This window comes from Marmota flaviventris, chromosome 8 (assembly GCF_047511675.1).
Source record: "Marmota flaviventris isolate mMarFla1 chromosome 8, mMarFla1.hap1, whole genome shotgun sequence".
NCBI classification, from domain to species: domain Eukaryota; kingdom Metazoa; phylum Chordata; class Mammalia; order Rodentia; family Sciuridae; genus Marmota; species Marmota flaviventris.
Window position 1 is genome coordinate 134,781,941 of NC_092505.1, and position 11,294 is coordinate 134,793,234.

General features: G+C 39.6%; 1 protein-coding gene across 2 annotated transcripts in view; it reads left to right on the forward strand.

Annotated features, from left to right (window-relative positions):
- Ip6k2 (inositol hexakisphosphate kinase 2) overlaps window positions 1-11,294 on the forward strand; it is a 31,277-nt gene continuing 19,983 nt past the window's right edge. Inside the window, exons 1-2 of one of the 2 annotated variants that reach the window (XM_071615749.1) lie at window positions 12-78; window positions 11,203-11,272. In XM_071615749.1, coding sequence (XP_071471850.1) covers window positions 11,266-11,272 — 7 coding nt within the window. In that variant the 5' untranslated portion in view covers window positions 12-78; window positions 11,203-11,265. Of the gene's footprint in view, window positions 79-11,202; window positions 11,273-11,294 lie in introns of both variants that reach the window. The other variant, XM_027933695.2, reaches the window with a different exon arrangement.

The window sequence follows — 11,294 nt, forward strand, 5'->3', positions numbered from 1 at the left end:
GCTCTGAGCAGTCGCCGCCATTTTGGTGGAAGAGAAACAATAGGACTGAGGCGCCGCGGGACCGGTCTGTGGCCGCAGGTAACGCCCGCCTCGCGGTGCCTGTGGTCCTGCCGCCCCGGGAGCTTTGGGGAAGGTTTTTGTTGTTGTTGTTTTGTTTTTTTTCTGGCTGTTAGGGGACAGGGTCTCTGGTCGTTGGGGGTCTCCCCACATTATTTGGGAGGCAGTCTCTCGCTGTCATTGTGCAGGAGGTCTCCCCGGGTCTTCGTGGAGCCATATTTTCCCTGGCCATTTGCGAGAAGCATCGTAGTTTTGGGTCACTGGAAAGAGAAGCTCCCCTCTGGATTTGGGGGGTGGGCAGGATCTTCGCCGATCATTGGAGAGAGGTCTCCTGGAATTTTGAGGGGTGGGTAGTATCTTTCCCCCGCCTTTGAGGAGATCTTCCGAGGTTTTTAGGTGGACGAGAACTTTCCGTAATGTTGAAATATCTACCCAGGTCATTGGCGATCGTGATATCCCAGGTTATTGAGGATGTGGTCTTCCATCTTTGAGTGTAGGGGTCAACCCAGCGCCTCAGATACTGTTACCTGAGGCTGGCAAACGTGCAGCCATTTTGGGTGTTGATTGCCAGTTGGGTCGTATTTGTTAGGGGAATCAGCGCACCCAACATTTTTAAAACTGTCTTGCAGTGTATCAAAAGACTCCTATTTTATTCCGATGTTTCTACCATTGAGTGGAGCTTTAATTTCCTTCAAATTTGATTAGATGGCTTTTGTCTTGCATTCTAATGGCTTTATTGTAGGATTTTATTGGCTCTCAGTATCTAGAAAGCCCGACTAGCAGGAAAAAAACGAGTGAAAACAAAATGTAGAAACCAGTAAAATTTAGTGCTCTTTAAGTACCAGTAGCTAGTCACTGCTTGGAATTAAACGTTAGCAAAATTGCACACATAACAAGAATAAACTAAAATCATATGGAATCATATTTAAGAAAAATTACTGAAACTTTAGAAGAGTAACAAAAACATTGGAGCTTACTAGTTTTTTTTTCTAATAAAGGACCATAATTACAGTAATTTTGTTGAGTTCTAGTATTTAAAATGTTTGCTGTATTTGCATTTTTAGCAGGATAACACCTAGCGGGAAACTTAAGACGCTTATTTGTGTAGTTTATTGCTGTGGGGTTTGTATATTTCATCCTGTAACTTGGCATTAAGTATTTAAAAGATAAATTTCAGGGTAGTGTTTTAACTTTAGCCACTTAGAATTTGAAATGGCAAATGAATACTTAATCATATTTGACATTAATTGCCTAGTAATTTTTTTCTTTGAAGAAAAAGTCTGTTGAACTGTTGTTTAAATTGGTTTTCCTGCATTGTGATTTTAAAGTAGAATTCACAGGCATTATTAGAAATTATGTGGATAAGAACTGGGATTAGAGTTGATTTCCTTGTAGAAACCAGTTTAGCAGATGTGATAGGCTTCTTTTTTGCTTGGAAGCTTTGTAGGTGACAGACTAGATCACTATATATCAGCCCTAAGACTTTCTGAGCAATGGAATGTACCAGGAAAGAGCAATCGCTGACTGATGAAACTTAGCTATTCTCCCTTGCAAAAGGATGCCAGAGCAGTGTGTAAGCTCCTGAGATGTCACTTGTATCTAGGCAACAGGGATGAGCATGAGCCTCCCTGAGGCCAGTTTGCTGAGGTGAAAATTTTCCATTGTTTGGCTCGTAAAGATGATGCTTTGGAGAAGAATTTTTTCTTTAAGTAAAGTTATTTTATTTAATGAGATGATCATCTTAAACAAATTGAACCATTTTTGGACTGTAGAAAGTAAGTAGATGCGGGGGCTGAGGTTGTGGCTCAGCGGTAGAGCACTTGCTCAGGGCCCTGGGTTCAATCCTCAGCACCACATAAAAATAAATAAAGGTTTTAAAAAAAAAGAAAGTAAGCAGATGATTACTTTTATGTGGTTACATTTTAAAGCATGTTTTTGTATTTTAAATAAATTGTGTTTTTGCTTCTTTGTGTGCAATGTAATAGGAGTATTGTTTTGTGATATATTTTGATGGCATTAAAATGTCCTTTTCCCAAAAAATTGAATGTAGGTTCACTCAGGAGTTTGCAGGACAATCTGCAAAGATGATGCATATTTGCTTTGAATCTGTCACTTATCACCAGTTTCAGCTGTTAACCAATTTCTAACTAATCTTGTTTCTTCTGTTCTCTGCACTGACCTCCCTTAATGCCTTTTTTTTGTTTTCTAGTGGGTACTGGGGATTGAACCAATTGGCTTTGCCCATGCTAGGCAAGTGCTCTACTGCTGAGCTATATCCCTAGCCTTCACTAAAATGTCTAATTCTATTTTTTCCAGAAATGTTTTTGTTTTTCTATTTTGCTGTGCCCAGGGTCTTATGCAAGTGCTGTGTCACTGAGCTATAATCCCTGCCCTCAGAAATGTTATTTTATCACTGTGTACATACCTGTAATCCTGACTCGGGAAGCTGAGGTCGAATTGCAAGTTCCAGGCTAGCTTCAGTAAGTTAGTGGAACCTTGTCTCAAAAAAAAAAAAAAAAAAAAAAAAAAAAAAAAGGTGGTAAAGCATTCCTGAATTCATTCCCAGTACCAAAAAAAAAAAAAAAAAAATTATCCATAATATTCTATTCCTGTGTGTATCTCCAAAAGCAAAGAGCCATGGAATCTATAATAATATTACTCTTTCTAAAAAGTGTTAATTCCTTAATTTTTTTTTCAGGTTTTGTACATGGCATTTGATGTAAATGGTTCTTTTGTCTTTTAAATTTATATGTGCTTGGTCTTTTTTTTTTTGTAATTTTTAATCTGTTAAGCAACTGTGTGGTGGAATTTCCCATATGCTGGTTTTGCTGATCACTCCCTGTGCTCAATACCTTTTGGCTCTGGTGCCTGGTTTGAAGAATTTATTCTTGTTTATTATTCTGGCGAAGAAGTTGAGAAGAAACTGCCAGGTCTCATTTGGAAATGAGTCCCATGCTGATGGTGGTGTATACCTTTAAACCTGGTATACAGGTTTACCAGGAGATGCTGGAGATGCTGAGGCAGGAGCATTATGAGTTTGAACTCAGCCTGGGCAACACAATGAGGCACTATCTCAAAAAAAAAAAAAAAGCCCCAAGCTGAATTCTGATGAGTACTGGGGACCTGAAGGACCATATAGGAAGAAATCCTCCTCCTCCATGTTATGCGGTCCAGATATTCTGAATGCTACATGCTCGGTGTGGAATTGAGAGGAGATTCTGATTCTTGGCCTCTAGGAGGGTATTGATGTCCTGCCTCTTGTGTTGTGCCCTTTGCTCATAGGAGGCTTATAGTTAGAGAAGCCTTGACCCTTTGTAGGTAATTCTCCAATATATATTTTTTTCTTTGCTTCTTTTTTCATTCCTTTTCTTTTTTTCTTTCATACTAGGATTGAACCCAGGGGTGCTTAACCACCGAGCTACATCCCTTCTCTGTACTTCCCCCCCCCCCCCCCCCCCCCCCCCCCCGCGCCAGCCTTTTTTGAGATAGGGCTTGCTAAGTTGCTGAGCCTGGCTTTGAACTTTTGATCCTGTTTCAGTTGCTGGAGTTATAGACATGAGCCACGTGCCTGGCCCAAATATGATTTCTGTTTAGATTCACTTCAGCTCCAGTTCCACTGCTTCCAGCTATCTGCTGAACATTTTTTCTTGAGGGCTTGACCATTCCTTAAGTGTCTGCAGCTTAATTCAGTATCTTCTCAGTTATTTCTGACACTTCATAAAATATCTTTGTCCTGATTTGTGAAGCCTCAATATCTGTTACATTCCTCTAATTTGATTCTTGTGTCAGCATTTCTAAAGATAGAATCTATGGTTGACCACTCCCCAGATTATATGCAAAATTCAGAAGGTGTGTGTGTGTGTTTTTTTTTTCAAGAGAAAGACCCATAGATGTTTTAGATTCTCTGGGGGTTTAATTCCCTCCCCCAGAAAGTTTAAGCACAGTGGATAAGTACTAAACTCTGTTTCATTGCCCTCCTTGCTTCCTTGATTTCCCTGTTGCAGGACAGTAGGCCCCATGAGTACATGGAAAAGGCAGGGACCCTATGCCCTGCCATGAAATAGAGGAGGTGACCTTAAAGAGGTCATGCCAGGTGGGACAAATGTCTGAGACACAACAGTTCTTGTACCTTGGGGGGGTCCAGAACCTGAGTGAGGGAAGATAGCCCCCCTCCAATTGAATAAAGAGACTCATTAAGAGAAGGAAGCCCAGGGAGCTGGTCTTGGTGGCATATGCCTGTAATCCCAGAGGCTTGGAGGCTGAGGCAGGAGGATTGCAGATTCAAAGCCAGCTTAGCAAAAGTGAGGCACTAAGCAACTCAGTGAGACCCTGTCTCTAAATAAAATACAAAATAGGACTGAGAATGTGGCTCAGTGGTTGTTTGCCCCTGAGTTCATTCCTCAGTACCAAAATAAATAAATGAAGGAAGAAAGCAAGCTATCTCAAGACTGGGGATAATGAAGAGATGTCAGCTTGGTCTTAGTTGTTTTGGCCTCTTGGGTGTTATAGCTCTAGAAGAGATGCTCCTGTTATCCCCTTCCTCCAGAACATTCTCAGGCTTAGGACTGGTTCTTCTAGTGTGTGTGTGTGTATAGGGGCATACTGGGGATTAAACCCACCATTGAGCTACATTCATAGCCCTTTTTATTTTGCGACAGGATCTTGCTAAGTTGTCCATGCTGGCCTCAAACTTGTGATCCTTCTCCCTGAGTCTCCTGAGTAGTTGGATAACGGGTGTGTGCCATCACTTTTGACATCTTCAAATAACCAGATATTAAATTCATGAACATGCTAGATTGCCTTAAACATGTGATATGAAACTAATAAAGAAGCTTGAGAGTTTTTGTTTATTTTGATACTAGCCATTTAATCCAGGGGCACTCTACCATTGAATTGAACCTGCAGGCCCCTCCCCTTTTTTTAAATTTTGAGACAGGGTCTCACCGAGTTGCTGAGGCTGGCTTTGAACTTGTGATCCTCTTGCTTCAGCTTCCCAAGTCACTGGGATTACAGGTTGCACCACTATACCTGGCTAGTTTGAGAGATTTCTACATCATAGTTTTTCATATAAATTTTTCTTCCCAATATTTTCATTTTTACATGTGCTTCTAATATGTATAGGAATTATATCTCTTCATTGCTCTTTCAGTAATATAGTGCAAAGAAGGCTGTTAGCACAGAGAAAACTCTGAATAAATGCTAATTTCCTGCTGCCAGAATTCATTTACCCAAACTTGCAGGACCTCTGTAAAACCAGGTTTTTCCCTTCTCTTTCCACGTGGTTAATTGTTCTAATATAAAATGCCACCACTGTGCTTCAAAATCTGCAATTCACGCTGGGTGCGGTGGCGTAGGCCTGTAATCCCAGAGGCCCAGAAGGCTGAGGCAGGAGGATCATGAGTTCAAAGCCAGCCTCAGCAATGGTGAGGCACTAAGCAACTCAGTGAGACCCTGTCTCAAAATAAAATACAAAATAGGGACTCAGTGATTGAGTGCCCCTGAGTGCAATCTCCGGTACAAAAAAAAAAGAATCTGTAGTTCACACACATTATAGGTCACTGTGAAATGAGGTACAATCTTTTTATATATGAACTTTCCTAGCATTTCCACTTCTGAGATTTTTTCAGTACTTGTACAGAAATACTTGTACAATTATGTGAAGACAAATACAAGGAAGCTTATTTGTATTATTGTTGTAGTTTAAAATTGGAAATAGTAGGTGACTGAGTAAATTATGATTATGCATGAATATAATACAACCTTTAAAAGGAATCAGACATGGAAAGAAGCTAAAATCATTTAATTTAGGACAAAAATGCCAAAACAAGGGACAAATATTGAATGATTTCACTTATGAGTGTTTTAATTTATAGGCACAGAAAGTAAAATGGTGTTTGCTAGGAGAAGAGGGGAGTGGAGAAATACCACTTAATGGATACAGTTTCAGTTGAGGAAAATGAAAGTTCTGAAAACTGATAATGGTAATGATTGCCCAACATTGTGAAAATACTAAATGCTACTGATCTGTGTATCCAAAAATAGTTAAAATGGTAGGTTTTATTTTATGTATACTTTACCACAGTGAAGAAAAAAGTTTGGATGTAGCTCAGTAGTACAGTACTTGTCTAAGCATGTGCAAAGCCTTGTGTTCAATTCACTACAAACACTGCAAACAGAAAAGTGGGGAGAGGAATGTAAAGTTGATTTTGTTGGGTGAAAAAGGCAAACAGCCTAAACTTATTTATGTAAGGAATAGAAAACACGTGGAAGAAAATCTGTAGGATGAGGAAATCCCAAACTAATAATGGTAATTTTCTCATACTTATAACCAGTAAAACAAATAAAAATAAGAAGTCAGTGTTTTTAAAAGACTGTCATGTACCTTGACACTCCATTTCTTTGCCTGTTGTGAAGTCCCCCTTTTTTATTCTCTTTCCACAAGTCCAAAGTTACTAGGTCCTGTCAAGTCCTCCATGTGACCTTCATCTTCCATTGAACTCTTTGGAAGAAATGTGGGGCAGTGGACTTGAGGAAAGTTCATATTTGGGGAGTGCTTAGCATACATGTTTGATAGTAGGCTAGATATTTGATCTTGTTCCCACCATATGCAGCTCTATGTAATTGATTGTACTATATCTCCTTACATATGAAAACAGATGCTGAGAGTAGGTAAAGTACTATTTGTGACCAAATGTAAGGTGGCCCCTGGTTCGCCAGGGAGAAGGTTTTAGAAGAGTTATTTGGGTTTAACCCAAAATCAACTTACAGATACGTAAGATGAAGTTGGACTTCTCACAATAAAATATTCTTTATAAATTATGCTTTTTACACATTTTATGAATTAGTTCTGCTCCTTTTTACCTGCAGACATCCTTATTATTCCCATGGCCACATCTGGAGACATTTGGTGCTCTCCTGAATACAACTTTTTTGCCTCTCAGTGATGGGAGATACGCTCACTGGAACCCTCAGCCTAAGTTGGTTGTGATTTCTGCAGTGTAACCATTTGGCAGCATTGATTTAAAAATACATACATTAGGGGCTGAAGTTATGGCTCAGCAGTAGAGCACTTGCCTAGCATGTGTGAGGTGCTGGGTTCGATCCTCAGCACTACATAAAAATAAAAAAATAAAGGTATTGGGTCCAACTACAACTAAAAAACTATATTAAAAAATACATATATTAATTTATAGTTCAGGCTGTTTGTACAGTGGTGCATACCTATAATTCTAACCTCTAGAGAGGTTGAGGCAGAAGCCTGTCTCAAAAAATTTTTACTTTACATACCATATAGTATACACCCCCAGAAATCCTGTAGCCCCCTCCTGGTTATGGCTCCCCTCATTAGTAGCCCATCAATCTTTCTGAAACTCCTTACTCTGGCATGTATTTTTTTTTTTAATATTTATTTTTTAGTTTTAGGTGGACACAATATATTTTATTTTTATGTGGTGTTGAGGATCGAACCCAGTGCCCCGCGCATGCCAGGTGAGCGTGCTACCGCTTGAGCTACATCCCCAGCCCCTGGCATGTATGTTTTAAAGGACACCACTACGGTTGTTAGAGACATTGAATTAGGGCTCAGATCCTGGGAATGAAGGAAGGAGACAGGTCTGTGCTATCTAGTCTGTTCCTGCTGTCCATTTGTCTATATGTTCTGCAGGTGGTTTCTGTGACCAGGGAGGCTGCACTGCAGCACATAGCCATTTTGCTGGTTTTTACATGGGTATTTGGGTATGCGGGGGGATAGTGGTGACTGGACATTTATTTAATCAACAGTATTTGTTGGCCTTGAACTTGCAGTCCTCTTGCCTCAGGGATCAGCATCTCCCATTGGTGGAATGCCCTGGGTTCAGTCTTCAGTAATATACACACGAGGGGAGGGGGTACCCCAATTGTATACAAAATAAATGTTTTTGGTAAAACTGCAATATCATTTTTGGGAGATTAACCTGACCCTTTATTCTGAAGCCCATTTGTTTTATATATGCTTTTAACTTGGAGGTGAGGACTATGCTGTGGCACTTTCCGCCCCCCATATGAATAGGGGATGATGTAACATCTTGGTAAAGTTGACAATCTACCTTCTTTCATGGGGTTACATGGAGAGATTTGCACACCCAGTTCTTCTTTGCAGTGCTAGACAGTCACAGTTTCCTTAAGAACTTACCTAGTTATCCTGGTGAAGGAAGAGGAGGGTGAATGTAGTATTGTAGATTGTATCTTTTTATGAGTTTGAGCAACCTGACATCAAAAACATTTACCAGTAACTTGTTAAATCATTTATTTTCATGTTGTTGGGATTATGGACTTCCCAAATTAATCCCCCCCACCTTTGGTGGTAGAGATTAAATCCTTGGGGGTGCTTTATCACTGAGTTTCATCCCCAGTCCTATTTATTTATTTACTTATTTATTGGTACTAGGGATTAAACTCAGGGGCCCTTTACCCCCAAGCTATGTCCCTAGTCATTTTTTTTTTTTTTTTTTGGTCTGTTTGAGACAGGGTCTTGCTAAATTGCTGTAACTGGTCTTAATCCTCCTACTGTAGCCTTCTGAATAGCTGGGATTGCAGATGTGGGCTCCAAGTTAAATCTTATTGAACTTTTTTTTATCTTCTGCCATTATGAGTACAGATTTTATGTGTAAGGCAAAAGATTTCTTTCATGGAATAGGAAGAGAAGTAGATGAGCTGGTTGCAGAGTCAGTGCTGAGGATTTGGGTTTTTCTTGTGTGTGTGTGTGTATCTGAAAAACAAGTGTCTCTTTCCAGGTCCTTTGAGCTGTCCCTGCCTTTCGTAGAATCTCTGCTGAGCCATAAGAAATTGACAACAGTAGTACCTTCCTGGGGTCTCTTGTTCAAGGATTTTATGAGATAGTCAGTCCCCTGTATTGGGGAGCAGAGGAGGTCGGTAAGACTAGGATAAGGGTCCTGGGGCTTTGGGGAGGGCTGACTTTGCAGAGGTACTAGCTGATAGTTGATTGATGTTGGTTTCTGAAAACTGATGGGTGTGGCCATTAGTGTGGGGCAGATGAGGTGGGGGAAGGGAAGAGACAGGCTTCTCTCTCTCCCCCCCTCCAAAAATTATTTCTCTTTCAAAGTGGTTTTACTTTGTAAATAACTTAAGCTCCTGTAATGAACCAGAGAAGGTGGATATCAAAAGTGGAAGTGCCCTGTTAGCCTTCAGTCCTGGTCTTCAAATTCAATCTTGCTTGACTGAAACCACTGTGTTCTTAACCCATGATTTTGAAGGGATCAGTGTGACTTTTACTTCAGAACTGAGTATAGTTGAACTTGATTTCCTCAAAGAAAAAATTTTAAGATGTTTTACTGTTCTTTATTTTAGAAAGAAATCTTGGGATTTGTGAAGGATAATTGGCAAGTGGCTCTGTATTAGGATATAGTGCTGAGGGACCAGTGCAGTCTGGAATTTTCTAACGGTCCTATCTCCCTATCTCGTTTTCTGGGTTAGTCCTGGAAGAATATTCACTGCATTCAGGTAACGAAGTTGGGTGATAAAAGCTGCCAGACTGATCAATGAGGCTGGGATATTTTGCAAATCCTTGTGGGAAATGTTTACCTACATAAGGTATTGAAAATAGAGAAATTGTCAGAGCTACCCTGGGCACATGACCTGGTACAGTGTAGGGTACACTTGATCCTCCATCTAGTGGGTAGAACCCTTTTGGGTGTTGGTCCAGACATGTTGGGGCTGTCCTTGTTCTGTGGCTGCCCATGAGTTCTGAATCATTTTCAGTACACTTTGTTTTCAGAGAATGAATTTGTATCATTTGGACATTATGCTTTTATTTAATTTATTTTTTTAATGTGGTGCTAAGGATCAAATCCAGTGCCTCTCATGTGGTAGGCAAGCATTCTGCCACTGATCTACTGCTCCAGCCCTTGAATTTGTATCATTTGGATTTGCAACAGTCTGAGAGCTGTGCAGGGGTTAATGGAGCATATAATCTTTTATTTATTTGTTTGTTTATTTTTATTTTTTTATAGTTGTAGATGGACAGAATGTATTTGTTTATTTTATGTAGTTCTAAGAATTGAACTCGGTGCCTCACATGTGCTAGGCAAGCACTCTGCTGCTGAGCTACAGCCCTAGCCCCAGGAGCATATATTCTTGTCTGAAGCTGATGGACCATTATTGTTAGCACATGGGAGAACAATAACATGAGGTAGCAAAATCCCTCTAGATTGAGATGTTACAGCAATTTTGACCAATCTAAGAGGGTCACTTATGAGTTCCTGTTATGTACTTTCTTACCAGATGGGGTACTGGAGATAAAGAATTGCCCTAAAAGGATAATTGAGGGCTGGGGATGTGGCTCAAGTGGTAATGTGCTCACCTGGCATGAGCAGGGCGCTGGGTTCGATTCTCAGCACATACATAAAAATAAAATAAAGATGTTGTGTCCACTGAAAATTGAAAAATAAGTATTAAAAATTCTCTCTTTCTTAAAAAAAAAAAAAGAAGAATTGACTTTTTAAGGAAAACTGAAAATTCTTGATGTTATATTGAATACATTTAGCTATTTACAAGAAAATTTGATATTTTGATAAAGGGCACATATGACACCTCAGAATGAATAGTTTAGATTTACTTGGAGTGATGCTACAGTTTTAGAAGGAGATTTTTTTGGGTTTGTTTGTTAAAAAAATTTGAGGGGGGCTTAAAATAGCAGACATATTTTCTCATAGTGCTGATTTTTTTAAAAAATAATTTTGAAGTTAAATTGATTTTTAGCTGATAAATAAAGTTTTTCAATGGTTAAAATTTTGTTAACTCTAGCAGGCAATTCTGATAAACATATTCTTTAGTAGGCCAAAAGCACCTTCTACCTATCCCACTTGATCTTGAGGTCTTTTATAGTCTGTCATTCCATAAATCTAAGTCTGATAATGCAAAGATGGGGTAATGTATTTGTGCTGGTACTTGGAAAGAGGAGAAGCAGCTGAGAGGCTGCTATGCCCCTTACAGAAAAGTTTGTACAGATTTTTGGAACTGAATTTGCTGTTTTACTTTTCCCTTTGCCTTTGGGGAAAGGATCTGCATGGCTATATGACTTTAATGAAATAGTTCCAATTATACAACTTGTGGATTCTTTTTTTTAAATTTTTAATATTTATTTTTCAGTTTTCGACGGACACAACATCTTTGTTTGTATGTGGTGCTGAGGATCGAACCTGGGCCGCACGCATGCCAGGCGAGTGCGCTACCGCTTGAGC